Source organism: Calonectris borealis, chromosome 2 (assembly GCF_964195595.1).
Source record: "Calonectris borealis chromosome 2, bCalBor7.hap1.2, whole genome shotgun sequence".
NCBI lineage: Eukaryota > Metazoa > Chordata > Aves > Procellariiformes > Procellariidae > Calonectris > Calonectris borealis.
The window spans coordinates 83301665-83324170 of NC_134313.1; the positions used below are offsets into that span (position 1 = coordinate 83301665).

The 22506-nt window shown below is 38.5% G+C and overlaps 1 protein-coding gene across 7 annotated transcripts in view; it reads left to right on the top strand.

Annotated features, from left to right (window-relative positions):
• TRIO (trio Rho guanine nucleotide exchange factor) overlaps positions 1 to 22506 on the top strand; it is a 265761-nt gene that overhangs the window by 174228 nt on the left and 69027 nt on the right. For all 7 annotated transcript variants that reach the window (XM_075142475.1, XM_075142469.1, XM_075142472.1 and 4 more), the window contains 9 exons: positions 344 to 413; positions 882 to 971; positions 2904 to 2996; positions 5176 to 5287; positions 7353 to 7543; positions 10867 to 10968; positions 11705 to 11847; positions 12463 to 12562; positions 20714 to 20957. In XM_075142475.1, coding sequence (XP_074998576.1) covers positions 344 to 413; positions 882 to 971; positions 2904 to 2996; positions 5176 to 5287; positions 7353 to 7543; positions 10867 to 10968; positions 11705 to 11847; positions 12463 to 12562; positions 20714 to 20957 — 1145 coding nt within the window. The remainder of the gene's footprint in view (positions 1 to 343; positions 414 to 881; positions 972 to 2903; positions 2997 to 5175; positions 5288 to 7352; positions 7544 to 10866; positions 10969 to 11704; positions 11848 to 12462; positions 12563 to 20713; positions 20958 to 22506) is intronic.

Sequence of the window (22506 nt, forward strand, 5' to 3'; positions counted from 1 at the left end):
TTCTTGAGATGAAGGCTAAACTTTTCTTGAAGCAGTAGGAAACCTTCTTGACGAAGAACAACAGCAGTTATTAAATTTGTGTACTCTCATGTGTTAACTGCATGTCTGCTGGATCAATTTCTGATCTTCACATCAGAATTTGTATTGAATTACATTTTATATTAGTGCTGTTATTACACATTTTTATCCATTCCTGTTATCTGTATTTCTTTAAGTCATGCTGTTGGTATGAATTACAGCCAGTTTTCTAACCGCCTTTATTCATGGACAATAGATCAATATCAGCTGCTCTAACGAAAATGTTTCATGTGCCTTATACTGTTTGTTTCTTTTCTACCCATAGTATATTCCTCAAAGAGCTGGAAAAATATGAACAGTTACCAGAAGATGTTGGACACTGCTTTGTTACATGGGTAATGAAGTCAGACTTATGTTTAGAAGTAACAAGGGAGATAGGAAGCATGAAGGAATGGATTCTTGCTCTTAGGTCCCTTTTTAATTTGTAAAATTTGTAAAAGTACCTCTTCAAATCCGAGTAAAAATGTGTGTATCTTTAACTGGGGAAGAAAATTAAGGCACTGCTGTCAGATGCCAATGCTCAGCTGCCCTTGAAGTTATGCAAGTTGCCTAAACCTGCGTTCAGGTTTGGTTTGGTACCTTTGTCTTAGCTATGAATAATCTACTTTTGCATACATTGCTATTGTTTTCAGTCTTACTTGCCTGATGTATTTTCTTATGCTGTCAGTTTGAATGGGAAAATAATTCTGTATAGTTTAATTTCTTGAGAGAGAAGATATGCTCTCTGGTAACTGTGTAAAAACTTCTTGAGACAGAAATTATGCTCTCTGATAACCTGTATAAATTTGCATTTTGTTCTGCAGGCAGACAAATTCCAAATGTATGTCACTTACTGTAAAAATAAGCCAGATTCTACCCAGCTGATACTAGAACACGCAGGAGCATACTTTGATGTAAGTATTCTGTGTCCATCCTTAAAAGTATGCCTTGGAAGTTTGAATCATGTACTTGCAGTTATGCTGAGTGCCTAATTTCTTAAGAAAATGCAAGTTCCCTGGTACTAATGCTGCAACTTAGTGTCAGCTTAAGAAAATCAATCATATATCTCACATGGTTAACTTATATTGCTCAATTGGTCTCATAAAGCTGTCAAATCAAACGTAAAAAGTCACTGTCACATATCAGAGCAGTTCAGAACTGGAAGCTGGTTCAGGCAGCAACAGCTGAGATGTGAATCTTCAACTCTCACAAGCATGTTCTGCAAATCTCAGCATTTTGATGTGCTTAGTTTGCATTGTATGTAATAAAGATGGAAATCTTTGTTAAATTTGTTGGAGCACCTTTAAATTGTAATCGAATGTAGTGGTAATTCAGTTGACTGGTATTGTTCAGAGCTGCTAAACGACCCACATTGCTTATTCAGTTCCTAGGTTACTTGGTCTACGTGTAATATTCCACTTAAGAAAGGACCAAAAGGTAGCAACTGTTTGAGATTTTAGGGAACTGCACTAGCTGGGGGATTTTGGCCACGCTGAGGGACTTTGTGCATTTGCTGGGGTGCTTTGCTTGAACGTGTATTTACAGATGATTCAATTACAGTGCTCTCTACCCCTTTTTGTTTCCTGCTCCACTGTGCTGAGCCACCTGCTGTGTAGTGACACCACTAATTTTTTTAGAATTGTTTGTAGAAGTAGAGGGAAGGACATAATAAAAAACAAAAAAATCCCTAAAGCTTTTGGGGATTTCAAAAGTCTATCACTGAGGAGATGGGGATTCTAAACATTGTAAGGAAAAGCCTTTCTGTGAAGCCTCTGTAAAGTTTTCAGTGCTTGAAGAAGGGCAGATAAGTTAAGGGAAATCAGGCAGATATGACAAAAAAAACATATAAAATTTAATAAATACTATTTTAAAAAATAACGAAGGGCTCTGATAAAACTATATTAGAAATACGTTCTTGCCACCATCTTTGATCCCTCTGTCTTAAACCAGCGTATCCAGAGCTCTCCATCCCGTAATCCACCTAAAGTGGATTAGAAGTGTGAAGACTTAATTCTGTGCACAGGTAACTTCAAGACCTTCCATTGACCACCACTGGACCGTGTGAAAATGGCATGCGTATCCCATCTTGGGAATTTCTGATACTGTAATCATGGTTAGGAAGCACATAGCTGCAATCCGTAACTTGCTGTTTGAAATTGTGTGGTTAAAATATATCCGATACTGTGATAAATGGCAAACACTGGCTGTAAAGTTCAACCATGATCCGTACTTGAAATCTGTAATTATCCCATCTAATTATCATCTAATTCTATTTTCCTCCTTTAGCTTTGTGGAGGTCATACTTTTTTGTTTGAAAGTGGCTGTTTTCTTTTTAAGTGTTTGGTAACCTCTTCCCTTTAGTTAGAAAATGTTACTTCGTGCTCCCCCTTGTGGGGGAAGATGCCTTCTGTGACTATTAACAGTTAAACTAGCAGGTGATGCTAAGAAACCTCCACCTCCACCCAGCCTTCCTGCGACAGTACTGGCTGTTCCCCCGGAACACTGAAGTTTGTTTTCTTTATTTCTTTTGTTACTCGCAAGAAAGAACAGATTTTAATTTAAAAAAAAAAAAAGATCTTCCTAATCATTTCTATTTGTATTTAGGTTTGTTGAAACGCTTCACAGGTACCCTTGAAAGTAATAATCTTTTGTTTATACAAAGTGAGCAGGCAGATGCACAACATAACCATTTCCTGTGGCTGGAATATCTTGTCATCCTGTCTTTTTTTATTTCTCCTTGCTAAAATAGAGTTTGTAGTTAACATATATTATTGCGTAGCCCTTAAAGCAGTCTATATCTGAGTGTTGGTGCTCACAGTCCTCAAATGTTTGTGTTTTTCATGTAGGAGATACAACAACGGCATGGACTGGCCAACTCTATCTCTTCTTACCTTATCAAACCTGTCCAAAGGATAACAAAATATCAGCTTCTTTTAAAGGTCAGTATTAATTCGACGTTCCTCATCTGATTCTGCTGTTCTTAAGAAGGCAAAGCTCTTGCTGAAATTAGGAGGGCTTTTTTTACTCTGCATTCTTGAGACTACAGCATCCTGGGCAACCTCAAATATTGCTGCGATATTTTTTAGGAGACCACTGAAAATTAAAGAAGGCATAAATAAGCAACATTTTGTCCAGATTCCTGTAAATCAAAAAAGATACCTCTCTACTAATGTTTACTTAGAAAATATAATTTGCATTTCCAGAGTAAAGAAGTAATTCATGGCCATATAGACAGGCACATTTTTGTAATGGTTTCTGCAACAAATTTTGGCAAGCCATTAGCTATCTTTATGGTATTAAGTACTGTAAAATATATAAATTTTTACATATTTATATTTATATATATTAAAAACCTATAATATAAAATATCTATAAAATATATGAATATATATGTGTATATATACACACACACAGAGTACCTGTAGAGCTGTTGCACAAACAGTTCTTACTTGTAATGTTGCCTGGAAATGTCAAGTAAATAGTAGCTGTTAAAACAAACAAAACTTTTGGAAACTTGTGGTTAGAGCTTCCACTCAGTGGACAGATGTCTTGTTGACTGAGCCGCAGTGTTGTTGAACTGTGCTGGGTCTCTGTTAGGTGGCATTGCTTGTTTTGTAATAGCTGCCTACGAAAGCACTGTAACTGATCTGTGTCTCCCCTTTCTCCTTGAGAACTGCCATGGATGATTGTTTTTAAAATTTCTGAATAACATTGCAGGCTATTTCAGGTCAAGTTGGATGGAAACAAGTCTGCCATTTTTAACTGAAACATATTGTCTGTTCCCCTCCTGCAAAAAGGTGCAACTTGACTAAGTTATAACTTAGAGAAATACTCTAGGCTGTGCTGTTTCAGAGATTTTGGGGTATTAATTCCAACAATTATTTTTTAAAAATCTGAATATGCCTTAGCTGATACATTGTTGAAGTGATGGGATGGATCGGTTTTGGCAGTCTTTGCAGAGCCAGATGGCTTTGCTGCATACTGAACTGGATTTATGTGCTGGTTGCTGGGTTTTCTTTTTCTTTTTTTTCCGCCTATAAGAAAAGACGTAAAACACGTAAAGATGGAGAACCCAAAACTTGAATGATAGCTGAAGCATTTTAGAGTTCTAGAAGTTCTGCTTATTTTTCCGAACGGTATTGAAGCTGCTCACCTTCTGTGTGTCCTGGAGAATATTCAGTTACACTCACTTTTCTGTTGAGTTGTCACGCAAAATTTAACTGTGATGTAGTGTTCTTCTGTGGTGGTGGCATTGGCAGTTAAATAAAAATAGTGTAATGATGGTAATAGTAGGAATCACCTGGCTGTCTCTTTTAAAAGGAAAAGGGAATTTAACCTGAGGGAATGAACTAAGTGGGCCTTTTGAATAATAGAAGGAACATAATAAGCCCTTTTGGTTATGTAAGCTACGTTTTATCTTGATATTGTTCAAATGCTCAAAGGATGTGAGGAAATTTGAATATCAGCTCAGGCACTGTTATGTTAATATCTGTGGGATGTTGAATGGGCAGGGAGCTGTATTGCCCTAAATATCCATTTCAGCATATCCATTCTCTAACTTCTGTCCTTTAGTTAATGCTTGTTTGTGTTCAAAAGTTTTGTCTGTAGGATGCTTTTAACTGTGTGAACACAGAATGGAGTAATTCATTGGATACTTGAAATGAAACAATGTAAATCCTCTTATCAGCAGTAGTACAGAGCAGGTCTTTGGTGCAGTGGAGCAAAGATTCACATGGAGGGGGGCGGTCCTTTTGTGCTGTCCTGCTTTCCACCATCTTCATGACTTGGCAGCTGCGTTGTTCTGGGCGTTGATGTAGCACTGCATCTGATAGCTGTGTCTGTGCTTATCAGAATAAACGTTGTCCTTTTAAAGATTTCTTATTAGGCAGATGATCTTGTTTAAATTAGAGGTGGTTAACTGAAGCTTGGGCTGCTCCTTGAAGAACAGATCATGATAAATAGAAAGTATGCTGTCATGTTGTTGGCAGAGTAAGAAGTTCACAAAGATTTTACATGCCAAAAATGATTCTTTGCTGCTTAGAAGTAGTATTTGGTTGTCTATGGTGTTAGTGTAGAAACACATGATAGAGAGTACTCATGTCTGCTTGTCTTCTGCAGGAGTTGCTCACGTGCTGTGAAGAAGGTAAAGGTGAGATTAAGGATGGCCTAGAGGTGATGCTTAGTGTGCCAAAGCGAGCCAATGATGCCATGCACCTCAGCATGCTGGAAGGTAGGATTCAAACTGGCTTTCCAATTCAGTCCTATGCTATAGATTAACTTTGTTTAATAACTTTTTATGTTACTATATATTAAGAAGATCTGAAGAATGTGAACATTTTCTTATCTCTTGGTTTGTATTTTATATGCCTTTTATTTGGAGGCATATAAAATGCAAACTTATTTAGGAAAATGAATTGTGACAGACAACTGGTACAGTTTTGTTAATTTTTTAAATGTTCTTTCATCTTCATCTATAGCTCTGCCATTGTAGATTTGAAAAATATGTAGGCTGACAAAGTTTTCCACTGCTCACCTAAAATGTAATAGGTGAATGGTCAGATACCATACCTTCAGCTACATTTTCCAACCAGTATCCTTGGCTTCTTTATGTGAGGAGCGTAAGTGTATTAGAGGTGATTTTGCTGATTTATGTATCAAATAATTGTCTCCAAGAAGTTTGTCGTTTTCACATCTGTTCGCTGCCTGTTCCATAACAGACTTCTGGTTGAAATGAAATGTCTATTCTGGCAGTAAAATGTCAGCATAAGCCAACTTAGCCTGAGCGTTAGCCAGAATAGCATAATCATGTTCATGGCAGATAGTGGAGGTTGGATGTAATGTGCTTGAACAACTTTCTGCCAAAATCTGTTTTGTAATTGGCACGTTATTATGTATGATGGTGCCATCATACATTTAGTAATAAAGGTGTTGTTCTTTGGCATTTAAATTTTTTGAGATAAAAGCAGAGCTGCCTTACCTTGCAGCTGCTGAATAAAGATTTAGAGGTGCTTTTAGTTAATATTCCTTTTCCTCCTCTCTGCCTTCTAGTAGCAAAATGGAGCTTGTCATTGAATTTTCAGTATCGTGCAAGTTACTATAAAACTCATCTGGGTTTGACATGTGATTCCCAACCATGTGAATGCTCAAAATCACCTTTCTTCCCTGATTTTAAACAATAGCAATGTTGGTCAGTTTGCAGGACCAGTTCCAAATGCTTTGTTCAGGAGATGGTGTTAGTGTAAACAGCATTGGTAATAATCTTTTAATACTGGGAATGCGACTCTGGAGAATATCCTAATCTTTTACATAAGTTGGTTTTATAAGAAATCACGCGTGTATCGTTGAGTCATCCCATGTTAGACAAATATAGTGAGTGAGCACATTTCCTCTTTGTGTCTCTGGAGGATTTTGAATGAACGTCCTGATGCAATTTGCCTCTGATGCTCTCCATACTGTTACGCTGTTTAGAACAGTGAGAACTATTGTCTTCTCGAGAAGGATGGTCCTCTTCTGTTCAGAGAATATTGGCAAGCAGTATGTATTTAAAATGCAGTTTAATACCACTCAGAAGAGTATGGTAGACTGATTTCTGTTATCCTGCAACTCTAAAGCTGTGTATTAAACTGGGAGAACACTGTACCACTACAGTGGAAGTAAAATTGTTGATATTCTCAATCTTCATCTTTACATTATGTCTCAAGATAAGTAATCCAGCTGCTCTTTCTTTATTGTGGATCAATGTTGGAGTGACTCAATGGCAGGCTGATCACATGGCAACAGCTCCAAGCTGCCATCTCTTTTCATCCCCTATTGGAACATGTTTGTGTGCTCATTGCATGCATGGTAGGGAAGGTATACCACCAGAAAAGGTGGCATTTGGGAGCTTGCTGGTGTCAGAACAACCTGATGTGCTCTCTGTGTCCTTGCAAGTTGCTCACTTTCTACAGTGGCAGAAAGCTTGTAAGATAAATCATTTTCATCATGGAAGAGGTTACCAGAAGCTGACACAGAGAGATCTATCATTTGTTGGTGAAACACTGCCAGAAGAGTTGATAAACTTCTTAATAGTTGGATCTCTAAATTTAGACATAGACTTGAGCTACAGTTACATTTAGAATATTGCAATGTTGAAATCAAGTCTTGTTTTTAGTATTGCTTCCTTGGAATCCCATCTTTTGCAAGCTGTATTTGGCAAAAAAATCAGATAGATCGCTTAATAAACAGAAGCTGTGCTTTTAAATTTCCTCGTAATACCACCTTTTCATGGTGAACCTTTCCTCTCTCTGGGTTTTTAGGTTTTGATGAAAATATAGAATCTCAGGGAGAGCTCATCCTTCAAGAATCCTTCCAAGTGTGGGACCCCAAAACTCTAATTCGAAAGGGAAGAGAGAGGCACCTTTTCCTTTTTGAGATGTCCTTGGTTTTCAGTAAAGAAGTAAAGGACTCCAGTGGAAGGAGCAAGTACATCTACAAAAGTAAACTGTTTGTAAGTATGGGAGAACAAGTGATCATATTTAGAAAACTGTCTAGATTAGACTGTGACTAAGCTCAGATGATATAAATGTGCCTGAAGAACTTGAACAACTATTATAGTCCATTGAAAGAACAGCCTTGGAATGCGTAGACTGAATCTTACAAGTTTGCTGCTTTGTCATGCTTTTGAGGAGAAAGAGTAGGCTGGAAGCAACTACTGAAGGCTACATGTCAATCTTGGTGTGTCAGGACAAAGGAAAATCAAGATTGGGCTGGACTGATTTTGTATTAATTCTGTGTGTGATTGCTGGTTCTTTAAGGCTCATTTGTATAAAGCAGAAGGATGGAAGGAGTTGACAAGCTGCCTTCATCTTGCTTGTTTACTATTGCTGTTGTAGTAATATCCATGTTAAGGATTCGTTTTGGTGGATATTCTACACATACTGATCTGGAAAGGCAAGAACTCTTTGTTATGTAAAAGTTCGTTCCAGAATGTCTACTGAGACTACCAGTCTTACAATAATATTTTGTAAATAAAATTATAGTTCTTATGGTCTACTGTAAAGATGGAAATGTTTTTCTCCCCATTTAAAAAAAAATTCACTCTTGCTTTCCTCATCTGTAGCATGTATGCTTTACAAAATGTGACGCTAGAATTCATATCCTTCCCTTCCTGTCTCATTGGATGACTTGGGTGAGAGCAGTATTCACACTCTGTAAATTTAGGTAGCCAAGTGAGAAGACAGTCTCCCATGGCTTGCTCTGCATCTGTCAGAGGGAAGATTAGATTTTTTACTAGACAGTTTAGAACAAGTACTTGAAATTACTTCTCAGAATCGTGCTGTAAAAGACATTATTCTTGTGTTGATACTATTGGGATATATGACTAAGTCTACATGGTATAACTACTGAACCTTTTCTACCTGCTTCAGCTCCTTTTCCTTTGTTCTTTCCCCCTTCCCACCTCTGTGTCCAAACCGGTAAAGCAGGTTGGTTCAAAAACCCTCTTTTTTCCCTATCTTACTTTACATATTCTGTCACTTCATCTCCAACACTTGCTCCCCTTCCTGATATAAGGTAGCTAGCAGGTAACACGGCTGCAGCTGTTTTGTTGATCACACCTTTCTTTGGTACTCTCAAGAACTTGAAATACAAAAAACTTCTAGTGTATTGGAGGGTAACATCAGGTGCCCAAGGCATTACATGGGAGGGGAGACAGACCTGAAAAGTGGGTCCCGTAAGCTTGTCATGACAGTTCCTCTAGCAAGAATTTAGTAGTAGCCTTGGGTCCTACAGAAGTTGCTGGAAATCTTGAAGACTCTCATTGTGCCTCGTTTTTAAAATACAAATGTATCCTTTTGTCTTCATATTCTATTTGGCAAAATATCCTGTAGTGCAGCTTACTATTACAGCAATTCTTATACTTTGATCTTTAGAAAAGGCGTTCATACAGATGTTGAAAGCATGCGTGTTGATTTGATCTAAAGATCTTTTTTGCACGTTATCCTGTCTCCTGCCTGTAGAAGGTGGTGTTACAAAAGTGAGGTCTTTCTCTTTACTTTGGGCATGATGACCATCATGGTTTCTCCGGCACAGGATGCTCAATGGCATGACTTGTATTAGTGGAAGAATGTGTTAATGAACTCCTTTGGCAAGAGATAAAGTGTCCAAAAGCAAATGCTTAAGGAGGGCTATGGGAACAAGGCAAGCAGATGTTACTTTGCGAGAATACTCTCCCAATCACCAGTAAGTGGAAGTTCAGGGGCTTCCTCCTGAGTGTGGTTTCTATGCATTCAATAACCCGCAACGATTTCTCTTCTGTGAGCTTGTCTTTGGACCTCATGCAGACTTTTAGCATTTACAGTGTCCTTTGGCAAAGAATTGTATTGCTGAGCTACCTATTGGGCACCGGCCAACCTCCGTGTTGGGGTGTGAACCTGACTCCCTCCCACTAGTTTCATTTGATGCCTACCAGTATTGAAAGGGACAGCGAACAACGTATGTCAGCTTTGCCATGCCTTACTGTACAGACTTCTACTGCATCGTCCCTCAGTTGCCCCTTGTAAAATTAATAATATTCACAAGTGTACCAAAGCTTCTAAATTTACTAGGCTTTAAAAAATAAACAACATTAAAAACTGTACTATCTTGCCCATTCAGACTTTCTATTGGGCAGTGCAGTAGGGTATATTTTCTTTGAGTTACATAATGTAGTGTTGGATTAAGTATTTTACAAGCTTTTTAACACACATAGGAGTTGTTGGTGAGTCAAGTTTAAAACGCATCACAGACTTTTAAGTATTTCAGTGAAGAAGAGTCCATTTTACCAAAAAGAGACAACAAAGCTGAAAGGGTGGATGTGTTGGGTTGGGTTTGGTTTGGTTTTTTTTGGGAGGGGGTGGGGGGAGAACCAAGACCAAAACCAAACAGAAAAATGAATTGGCATCCAAGTGAGACAAGAAAAAAATTACCTTTAGTCAGGTACTGTGTATCCAACATCTCTTGTAATGAGCTGTGTATGTGCTAGTGATGATGCATATGAAGGGAAAAATACAGCTTCTAATAATGTAAGAATGCTTAGCAGCTGTCTGTTGGACTGAGGGTTCTTGTAGTTTGAGCTGTATTTCTTAGTTTGTAATTTTTTTTGGAGCAGAGCCTATATGAATTGTTTAACAGGAAGCCAATTCACATGATTGAGATGTTGTTCCAGTTGGAAAGTGAAAACATTTTGGATGACAATTAGCTATTAAGGTCTGACATTAGAACATACCCAAAGATTGATTGTTAATGTAGTTGTCCCACAAAATTCTCCAGAGAAACTGCATTTCTGAATTATTTCATCTGTTTCAGAGGGAAGGAAACACACTAGGAGAGGCTCTTTTGGCAGAAAAGAGATCAGAGTTTTAGAAGATATCAAGAGAATTCTTAAGCATATCTTATCCAAGAGAAAACATAAAAATCAATGAGTGTTACCTGATAGAAATCAACAAGGAGAGAAGCCAACACTTATTTTTTACCAAGCATCTTTTTTTAGAGTTGTAAGGCTTTTATTATCAAGTCAAAAATGTAAAATAAGCAATTTGGTATTTCAGATTATAAATGCTATTGTTTATTGTTACTTTACAGGAAAAGGTGTTTAGCTTGCAGTTCTTCCTTTTTTGAAGAAACCCCACCACTGCCACCAGAATAAAGGATTCTCTCTAGCATATGAGTTAGTCTTAAGCTTATAAAAATCTCTTGAAATAGCGGAGCTCAATTATTTAGAATATCAGCATCCCTTTGTGGCTTCTGAGAAAAAAATGCTGTGTCGTCCTAACAAATTTTTCTTGATTCCAGACTTCTGAACTGGGTGTCACCGAACATGTAGAAGGAGATCCCTGCAAGTTTGCTCTATGGGTTGGAAGGACACCAACTTCAGACAACAAAATTGTTCTCAAGGTAATTTTAGCTGATGTGCTTGTACAGTCTATACTAAGTCTTGTAGTTGTTTATACTTGTTGGGAAGGCAACAACTGATGACTTTCCCTGCTTTGAGAGGGACAGCTGTTGACAGATAATTTTCCTTTGTGTGTAAAGGATGTGATGTATATCTAACTCGCAGGGCTTGACAGCAGAGGGGAATCTGTGTGGTCTGCTGAAGAATTAAACAAACTTGCTTTCACAAATCGGAGTAGGAAGAGGTTTGATCCCATGGACTCCTATAGCTTGAAGACTTCAGCCACTAGCTGACAGAGCAACTGATATGCCACAGACAAATCATGGCATAGAATCATAGAATAGTTTGGGTTGGAAGGGACCTTTAAAGGCTACGTAGTCCAAGTACTAATGTTCAAGGTGTTATTACTGGAATTCTTTAAGTAAGTCAGTCCACCCTGTCTCGCATGAGATGCATACAGGGCTTTAGCCTTCAAGGTATGAAAGAGGAACCTGAATCTAAAATAAAAAGTTTTTTAAATGAACAATATTAATAATGTTCAGAAGTGTAAAGTAGCGTTGGCAATTCAAAATGAAAACAACTAGCTTGAATTTCCTTTTCTCTGTTCAAGTTTTCAAAAATTATTCACAAAGTCATTCTTTATGCCTTCCTCTTTGTGTTTATTAGATTACTGTATTTGTGGATCTTCTCAGCTGTAATAGTCCATTGTGGGGGTTTTGTTTCTTTTGCATATCAAAGGCATCCAGTATAGAGAATAAACAGGACTGGATCAAACACATCCGGGAAGTGATACAAGAAAGGACCATTCATCTGAAAGGAGCATTGAAAGAGCCAATCCACATCCCCAAAACTGCACCAACAACAAAACAGAAAGGAAGAAGGTAAGTAGTATTTAAAATAATCAGAGATCTCGAAGTACACAACAGCACTCTTTCCTCTGTAGTGTTGAATTTCTAATGACTTTCAGTGAATCAGACAAAACCAAGAGTCATTGTGGCCAGTTTTATCTTATAATTAATTTCCAGTTTCCTGCAATGCTGAATTTGTTGAGATTTCTGCTCTGAACAGTCCCTGACTTGTGTACATTCAGCCATTACAAAAGGGATTTGGAACTGCAGTACAGGATAGCTGTACATTTTTAGATTTTTACAATTCTGCATGTGTTATTCAGTTCCTTTCATGGAGCTTAAAACGTGTGAGTGAGTAGTCTGCTTGCTAGCTTTGCTAAGTGGCTGTGCAAGTTTCTTGCCATAATTCTGGCTGGTTGCTTGTTGCCTTATTTCTACATGATGTAGACACTGAGCAAATGAATCTGTTCTCTGAAAACGTAGAACAAAGTATTAACTGGTGGATATTTGATTTTTGCATCAGTTAGTTTGTCTGGCTGGTGTCTGTTGCCACACTGTCTAGGTGCCCCTTCTTTAGAGTTGTAAGTAGAGAACTAACATGTTACAAACACAGTGCTAATACTGTAATGAAAACTGAATTATTTGCAGAGATGGCGAGGACCTGGACAGTCAAGGAGATGGTAGCAGCCAACCTGATACTATTTCAATTGCCTCACGAACCTCACAGAACACACTAGACAGCGATAAGGTAAGTTCCCCAGGTGTTGCTCTGTTCTGAGAGCAAATTATTCATCCCTTAGTGTGAGTTAGCACCCAAGATTAGTCCTTAGTACCTTCAGAGAGGAGGCATGGAAATACTCAATCTCTTAAAAATAGCTGTATGCAACAGAGAAAATATCTTCGATACCATGGGGGAGCAGAGGTGATTGTTTAAATCTAATAGGTCATGAAGGAATTATGTTTGTTCCAAACTGAAACCATTTTGGTCCCCTCTCTTCTGCAGACTGTTCAAAGCTTTGACCCAGTTCAAAAAGAAAGTTTTATTTTTCATAAAATTTGATACTCGTGCACAGAATTTTTCTTGATGTCAGTCTCAGCCTTTCTGAAAGCATACCATCTGCTTTTTGTATTAGCTTGAGGTTGGTGGTTGCCATGCAGTTACTTTTGTGAAGGAAAACTACTAACCAATGTTCATGGGTTAGAGAGTAAGGGTGTTCACTTTCTGCATGAGGGCTGATTGAAATCACCATATTAAAGAGGAATAACCCACAACACTATCATGTGATACTAGTGCTAGTGTTTCCTTTCCTCCATCTCTGCCCATAGATTCTGGCTGTGTTATCCAATAAGGATAACTCAGCCAGAGTTTCTCATGGGTGGAAGAAAGATACGCATCAAAGAAGTAAAAAATTCTTACACAAAACGTGTCTGTTACTTTGGAACTGAAAGAAGATTTCTGGCAAGTGAGAAGCGTTAGGACCTTGGAGGGAGATAGAGATGGATAATAGAAGTTTGTCAAACAGAAGAATGAGTTAAAACATAGAAGCTGCGTAGCAAATTACTTGAAAATGTGGCTAGAGATTTCTGGCCCATTATCTCATTGGGTAAAATTGTTCTGATGAGCCACTTAAACTACGCAGGTAAATAATCAGTATATTACAGGGCAGCTAAGTGAATAGGTTCTCAGAGTAATATTTTGACCATTCCCATCGTCATCTAAAAGAGAGTTAGTTTTCTGTATTTTTGCATGTCACTTAAACTCTATGGTTTTAATTTTTCCATGTAAGGAAGAGGAAGACAGAAGAAGGGAAGTATTAGATGCCTATATTTTGACCTTGTGCATTTGTACTGAAGTTGGTCTGTAGTTTTGGTGGTGGTTTCTTCTAAGTATATCCATGGGAAAAATGATTGGTTAGAGGAAAACCAGTGTCTTTCAATGACTCTTGTTTTGCTGTTTTATTCTTTGCATTCTTACTTAGCTATTTAGTGATTTACAAAAACTGTGTTGTGTATGCTATCAAACAGTTTACTTCATTTTTTATGTTTGAGTAATCTGTCACACTCAAAAGCAAGACATGCTCTCTCTGATTTCCCTGACTGTTGGCTGAGACGTCAAGCTGTGTGCACGCAGCCTGGCTGGATTGTGCTTCAATTCGAATGGAGGTGATGCAATCCATCCCTGCCATGCACAACCATTGCCCCTCTTCAGTTGGGTGTGATGTCCTGTTTACTGGGGAATAGCTCAGATTGTCTCCTGTTGCCCCTCCTGTAATATTTCATGCTTCACATGAGAATTGCTAAGAAAGTTGGCCAAGTGAAATGCCCTCAGGATTGTCTTCCAATCTGACGTGAGGAGGAGTCTCACCAACAACCTGTTCAACAGGAGTTATAAGTTAAAAGAAGGAGGAATGGAGAACACTTTTAAATATTTTCCTGACAAATTAACTTTTAAAGTTAGTTAGCGACCGTAGTGTTGTTTTTAAAGTAGTTTTGAGTTCTCACGTTAGTGTATAAAATTTTTATTAGACTTTTCTTTGACAAGAAAAACAAACTGAAAACTGGGAGACTCCCTGGAAGTTACTTGTGTTATGTATTGTATGTCCAAGGAAGAAATTTACTGTTTGTGCACTTTTTAAAAGAATGTGAATTAGCAGAATAGCTTTTTCAATGTTTGTATTATATGTTTTGATTTGTTAAATACATTAAGAAGAGAAAATCTTTAATCTGTTTAAATATAAAAAAATAAAAATTATTAGGGAACAGTAACAGGCTGAAGGCCAGTGAATTCTGTAGTATATCTTAACACTCCTGCTGAATCTGAAGTAATCTCTTACTTTGTATGTTGAAAATTCATTAGCTGCAATCCATTTGGGGTTTAAAATTGACTCTGTTTTCTCAGCCTAGAAGCTTGCAGACACATGAATGTCTTACAGAGATGGAGTGAAACAGTTTTAGGAATTTTAGGTGCTGTTGATGTGGTTAGCCAGATGGAGCAGCAGGAACTCCTCAGTCGAATTTCAAGCATGTCCCAAACTGAGCTGGGATTCCAAATTGAGAAACATTGAAAATATCAAGTAATTTAAAATAGTGTTAATTAAGTGGTAAAAATGTTTAGCACTGTATCACTTATTATGCTATTGCTGAACATTTTTCTGTTCATGTGTATCCACTATTGTGATTAAGAAAAGACAACAAATAGCAAACATGTCATACTAATCAACAGCCAAGTAAAACCATTATTTTATTTTCTCCAATTATATGTTCAGACAGTTTCTTTTAAAAGAAATGTTTTGGTTAGAAGTGCTAAGCTGTTACACAGGGAGAATATCAAGAATTAAATCCTTTACCCACAACTCAATACTCCTTCTGACGTCCTCAGAGATATACTTTGAAAGAGCTAAAAATCCTTAGTCTTGGTAGTAAGTGGTTGAGTATTGTCCAGATGAGCTTCTTTCCTTGCATCCTGTTTTCTGACATAATTGGAAATGCCTTAACAACAGAGAATAACTTCATGATTAGCTTTTTTCTCCTCCACCCTGGCTTTTTGGGCTAGCATTGTAACTTTTGATTGTTGGCTCCACCGCTGCATGTTGCTTTTCAGTAATGACTGGGATGATGCAATAGGCCATATGTTTATAAAGCTGACATCCTTCCCAGCTTCATGTCATCTGAAAACTATATTGGAAAGCGGAATTAGAATTCAGAATCGTCTTGGCAAATGGGAGAAATTAATTGGCAAAATACCATGCAATTTAATAGGAACACATTTGAGCTAATGTGAATAGGTGGAAATAGTTAACTACTAATGAAAACAGAGTATTGAACAGTATTTTGAGAAGATGATCTAGAAGCTATAGAGACTCACAAGTTGTTTATTATTTTAACAGTGTGATGCAATTATGGGGGGGGGGAAGGAGCCCTATATTGGCTTGTAGAAATAGGATGCTGAGCTGTAGGACACAAAGTCCTCAGTCTTTACTCAGCACTCATAAGGCCTCTGTTAGATACAGCATCCAGTTTTGAGTACAGAATTTTAGCAAATTAGTGGGCCGTTGGAAGAGTTCCAGGGGAAAGAATTAAAAAAAAAAAAAGACTGATTAGACATCTACCAAACATAACTTACAAGGCAAGATAAAGAGTTGGGACTAATGAGTGTAAAGAAAAAAGGCAGGAGGAAGAGCTTCAGGTCTTCAAGTGTGTAAAAAAGCTACTACACAGAGTTACAGACCAGCCTTTTACCCATATTTGCAGTGGATGGGATGAGATCAAACGACTTATCTTTAATAAAAGATTGCAATATTTTTTTTTTTATGGGTATGAAGACGTGAAGCCCTAGAGCAGAGTAGTTGTGAAGGCTGGGGAATTTCCATAACTGGAGATCTTTGAGAACAGTTTGGATAGTTGATCATGCTCTAGAGGTAGAGAAAGAAGTGGACTTCGGTAACTTAAGATCCCTTTCCAGCCTGTTTTTAATATCATGGGGTGTATCTTCATATTGCAAGACATCCATGTTGCTAAATACATCCATAGCACTGACCCATCCTGAAGTATTGGAAGGTATAATGGAGTCCAGAGCGAAATACAAGATTTTTTGAGGGGGAGGTTTCTACTCTGACAAAGCATCTCAATTTTCTGAATGAGTGCCCTTATTGTACCCTTCTCAGTAAATATTTCGCCCTTCACCTTTTGCAGCATTCCTTCCATCCACCTTCTGTAGCTGTGTAGCCAGTATTTTAGGTGGCTAACGAATAAAAGAGATGACACTTGGCCCATTCATTCCACCTTTCAACAATTCCTAGCCTCAGAGCTTGAACTGATTTTGGTGTCATCTTTTGAACTTGATCCAATGCATAGGAAATGAAATGGGGAGGCTGAAGGAAACAATGTAGGTCTGATAGGTCTTTTCATGCATGTATTAAGTGAGCTGGTAGAAACGTGAAGTAATCCAAACTACTATTTTGGTAGCTGAGAAGATGAGAGGCTTTTAGAAGAAGAGCTGTCATAGGGTGTTATCCTAAATAGTAGGAATCATGCAAGCTGTTCTGGGTGGTCAGTGGAGCAATATTTTATTTTTAACAAATTGTCTTTTGTGCCCAGCTGGTAACACTTTGTACTGCTGTCTATGTGAAGTTGCATTTCATTGTCATGCTTCTTTAAGCTTGTGTGTAGTACTTTGGAAAATAGAAAAAGGACTGAAGCAGCAGGAGACAACCAAGTATTTAGTTCTGCCAGCTGAGAGCACAGAGAGAAAAGGCTCCCATCAGCAGAAAAAATGCTAGTAAAAAAACAGACATGGCTCTGAGTATACGCCTCTTCAGAGTCAGAAACCAAGCCTGGGCATCTACCTGATCAAAGCAAAATACTCTTTATTTGAGACAGACTTCTTGTGTGTCTCCCATTTCTTTCCTCCCACACTGCACTTGTTTCCATTTTGAAAGGGGATTAAAGATTTTCATGCTTGAAATAATTGAGAAATCTTATTAGCTGCTCTCTTTCCTTTCCCTTCTCCTCAATGTAAAATTACCATGGGACAGTAAATTTAATTTGCAGTCCTGAGAGGAGGTTATATGGCCTGATGTAAAGGCCGTTGTATGTGGCAAAACTCTTGTCAGTGGTGATTTTCCCAGATAATGGTGGCAGATGAGCTCTTGGTGTGGTGTCTCTGACTTCAGCAAACCTATGCTAAGAGTGTATTCAGTGAGTGTGTTATGTGTTTTGGTTTTTTTTTTCTCTCGACAAGCGACAGTGATTAAAAGGCCCCAGAGAGATGAACATAGATGGTTAACATTAATTTCAGCAACAGCAAGACACTATGTCCCATGATAAGCTGTTTAATTAAACCTTGCGCCTTTTTTAATCTGCGGTTCTATTTCTGTCTGGCTTTTGTTTCTCATCTCGTCTCTGTCTCTGCAGTTTCCATGTTTCAGACATAGCCTCATTTATTTTTATCATGCATGATTAATTCAGTTTACATAAAGCATTTCTTGAGAAGGATGGATAAAGTATATAAAGCCCTTGTTCAGCCTAAATTTGGATTTAGATGGTTTGTAACTCTTTTCTCTTCAGTGCAAGTCAGTCTCCCTGTTCTGCTGCGCCTCTTGCTCTTCCCTCCAGCTAGCCTAGAGAGCCTTGCCAAAGCTGTCCAACAACAGCTGTTGAGCAATGCGCTTAATCACAGACACTCCTTGCTGTCCAACCGCATTTAATCAGTGCGAAAGATGAAACTGCTTTCAGAAAGTGTGTTATGGAGAGAAAACAAGCAACGAAACAAAGAGGAAGGCAGCATTTCCTAACCATAACTGTTGCAGAGAGAAAGAAGGGTTGTTATCCCAAAGGAGGGGAAAATTGGTAAATGCTTTTTTGGTCAGTTCTCCATGATGACGTAGATGTGTGCTGGATAGAGAACATCATTGTTTTCAGTATGTTAGGCAGCAGTGGAGAAGTCCTGCGCTAAGTTGCATTTAACAGCATTAGTGCATGTTTGAGGATGGTGTAGAACTAACAATTGCGCGCGGGAAGCGTCTTACACACTGTACTGAAGTGTGATTGAATACTGAATTTCAGTGGAATACTGATCAGCTATGATATCTGATTCCCACGCAGTTTGGAAAACTGGGATTTTTTTATACTTTAGTAGTTTCTGACATAGCCACTGACAGCCTTTTTTTTTTCATTTAGCTTAATACTATATAAAAAATTAGTGAACATAAAATCTGAGATCTTACTTTTTTTTTTTAATTAGGGGAAGGAGAAGAAATAACTTCTATATTAAAGCCAAAAACATGTGACTGTTGCACTCGTCGCAAAGTATATTTTAATCTCTATTTGTAGGAAGTGAAGGGTCAGGAAAGCAAGCAGAGCACGAAAGCTATGCTCCTGTAGGTATTTAGGAGAAAATACAAAGACTAGATGCAGTTTCTGGAAAGTGTCAACTTGTTACTGTCTTGGTGCTTGCACTGACTGGGGACAGATACGGACTGTCCTGAGAAAAATTTGGTCTGCATTGGACACCTTGTGAAGTCATACTTCATCAGCTTTTTAGTTAGTCCCCATCAGGCATACAGATGGTTTCAATTGTTTCTGAGTTTGTCAGAAGAAGGCTGTAACATAAATCAATACCAGAAAACAAGGGAAAGCTCTTTACTTTTTCCCCTTTGGCATAGTTTTGCATGGACTGAAAACTAATATAATATGGAGAAAGAGTATAAGGGAACAGGAAACTTTTTAATGAGGGAGGAGGTAGCATGTTTTGAAGATGTACCCCCCCTGTAATTTGGGTATTGGGGCTGTCTGGAGAGATGTAGTAGAAGCAATGTGATTAATTTTTAGCCTGGATCGAAATGGGTGCAACCTGATTTATCTTCCTTAAACGCTAGATGTGTGAGGCTTTTCTGCCCTTTTTGGCCCCTGCATTCCCCCAAGAAAACTTTTTTCTTCTTTGTGTGTACACACAAGCAAGGGTAGCTGGTGAGATTAGCAGGCAGAGACCATGGGAAAGCTCTGGATTTACTGTGGACCATCTGCTAGGAGTTATGTTACAGGCTTGAGGAAGAGAAGGTTGGAAATAGCCTTTGAGTCTTACTGGTGGTTTTGTCATTTGCTCTAAAATTCTTGCTTGATAACGAACAGTGTTATCCTAGAAAAGTTTCTGTCTGGTGCTTCAGTTCCAGGCTTGTAATGAAAACTAATAAATAAGTAACAATGCGGTCTCTTATCTTCTTTTCCTAAAGCTCATGGGATGTAGCTGGCAGCCATGTAAGAGCCTAAACGTAATAGTCAAAAATAACGTGGCAGGAACGGTGCAGTACATTGGTGTAGCACATGCTTCTGTATTTGCTGCAGTTGGAACTCTCACCGGGTATTTGTCCTCCTTTGTCAGCGTAGAAGCATTGCAGGATTACCTCGCTGAGTTGAAGAAGTTTACTGGCTTGGTTCAAAATGACTGAATTCATGGAAGTTGCCTACCAGCTGAGATCTGATATGAATGTTGCACTGAAGCAGCCTGACCTATAGAAATATGCACACATGAAAAGCTGAAATAGCCTGGAATGCCATTGCCGTATGGAAGGAGAAGGAATTCCCAGGCTGTTTGCTTAAGTTGGATGGGTGCTTTGGCGCTGAGCAATCTTGGGAACTTTGCAAAGTTCTGATAATAATTTTCATTTCACATCAAAGCAGATGAAACAATCAAAGAGAGGAAACGTAGGCTTAGGCAAAGTAATTCTAATGAAGTGTTTCGAAGAGGGGGAGGAAAACCCTGAGCTTGCATGCTTTTAATTCAAGTTTGTGTGTTTTTATTTGAGGAATCAGCAAAAATATGAAAGTTGTAAGCCCATGTGGATATTGTATCGAATAGTTAAGTATTTGGGAAACTTATGTGAAGAACTTTTATGTTGATTTTTATAATTACGTGTGGTGTATCCTGGACCTGCATATGTAGAAGTAAACTGTGAGCGGGGTGGTAAGCTCATTTGAAAAAGGTCCCTCTTTCTGCCTTGAATTTGCAAGATAACAAAGCTCATGAGTGACTGTATTTAGTAATATCTGGCTTTTTGTTGCCAATTATGACCCATAAAATATATTCTGAAGCGACTGCTACTTCAGCTCTCGGGGTAAGGAGCAGTCTAGCAAGAAAAACCGCTTAAATCCTCCGCCCAGCGCTGTCACAACTGGTGTGCTTTGAGCATATGCAGAGACGAGCAGAGTTAAAAATCTGTTCTAAAACGCCAGAACTGCCCGATTTTGAAATGATCTCTTCTCAATGTGGAATGTCCCAGAAGCTTGCTATCTCATCCAAAATATGAATCCTGCCAGGAATCCTAAATAGGTAACGGTGCGTGACGAATGGTTTGATAACAAGCATTCATCTGGCTTCTCCTTCCTGTTTTTCCCCTCACAGTTGTCTGGTGGGTGCGAGCTGACGGTGGTAATCCACGACTTCACCGCCTGCAACAGTAATGAGCTGACAATCCGCCGTGGGCAGACGGTGGAGGTCCTGGAGAGGCCCCATGACAAGCCCGACTGGTGTCTGGTTCGAACCACAGATCGGTCCCCAGCTGCAGAAGGCCTGGTCCCCTGCGGGTCCCTCTGCATCGCTCACTCTCGCAGTAGTATGGAGATGGAGGGGATTTTTAACCACAAAGGTAAGAACTGATGGAAACAAAGTCTCATCGTCAGCAGCGCGAGTTTTGGGTAATTGGGAGTACTGTATAGACAGGCACTTTGGTGTTCTTGCGCTGTTTTGGTTTCTCGTTTTTAATTAGATAAAACACAATGCTTTTAGCGACCTGCAGCCACACTGTCTATTCCGAAATAAGCAGTCGGCAATTCTCCGTGTTAAGGGAAAATGTGGCTGAAGACAGGGAAGACCTTTAAGCAAATTATGTCTTGGTGAACAGAGTTATATATAAAGTTAGATCAAGCTGCGATGATAGGAAAATCTATACCTGTCGTGTGCCAAAAGGGGGGAGGGAAGAAAATCTCCAGCATGCAATATCAATGGCTCCTAGAAACCCTGCAGTAAGAAGTCATGACAACATCAGGCTCAGCGATGGAAAAGGTAAATACACGCATTTGTACGCCGTGGCACAGGAGTTGGCTATTTGGACTTCTCTATTTTACTTAACTGAGTTTTCCAGAGTAGCAGTGGCATATTCATCCCTTTTTCCCAGAGCAGCTCTGAAATTTTACTTTGTTTTTTTTCAGATACATGAAAGAATGTGCCCCTGAAGGGTGCAACAAAAAACTGATAATTTTTTTAAAGTTTTTAAGACTTTGGCATGCTGTAGTCCTTTGGCTCTGTAAACTCCCCAGGCTCAGAGTAGTTTGTTATGCTTGCTTCATTTGAAACTACTTGAGTTTGCAGCCTGTGAACAGAAAGCAATGTGAACTTAAAAAAAAAGAAAAACACCAAAAAAAAACACCCCAAGAAAAACAGTTCATTAGAAGGTGTTCCATCACATGCTGGAGGAAAAGATGCATTTCAAAAAGTTTGTTATTGCAAGTAACAAGATCAGCAGGAAAGTGGTGTTGCGGAAAATTTGTTTTCGAAAACACAAAATTCTGGGTTTGGAGAGTTTTTCATAAATATAACCACACATTTTTCAATTATGCAGTCCATCTCAGCTATCACATAACAATTTTTCCCAGTTTTTTCAGACACTGTATAAATGTGCTTGGCTAAAAGAGGGGAGAGTTTGTGTTTCTTACATTAGGAGCATGCACAGCAGGAACTTCCTGAAAGCAGGGCGATTGGGAGGGGAAGTCTGAAAAACTGAGCTGTATATTTGGAATACTTTTTCATCCTCTTGTGTCCTATAACAGTTTGGACAGAGGAATTTTGCAGTTGTTCTGATGATAAAATTGGAAAATATAGTTAGGTATTACTGAAACATTTTTTCCTTTGACTAGGGGGTGAAATCATGGAAATGTCAATAGGATTTTTTTTTTTTATTAACAACACTCACATAATTGATAAATCCAATTTCCTTTGGAGCTAAGGGACTTCACCTTTGAATGCAGAGAATTTTATTAGGAGAGGCAGATTGTACTGGACAATATATGTTATACGAAGAACATTGAGCCTGTCAGATTCCTGAGAGAGAGACAGAGCTGTTTTTGTCTTTGAGAGGTTACTTTTATTAATCAAACCCGTGGACATAACCTGTATTGCTTTCTTTCCTTTAGTGTTTG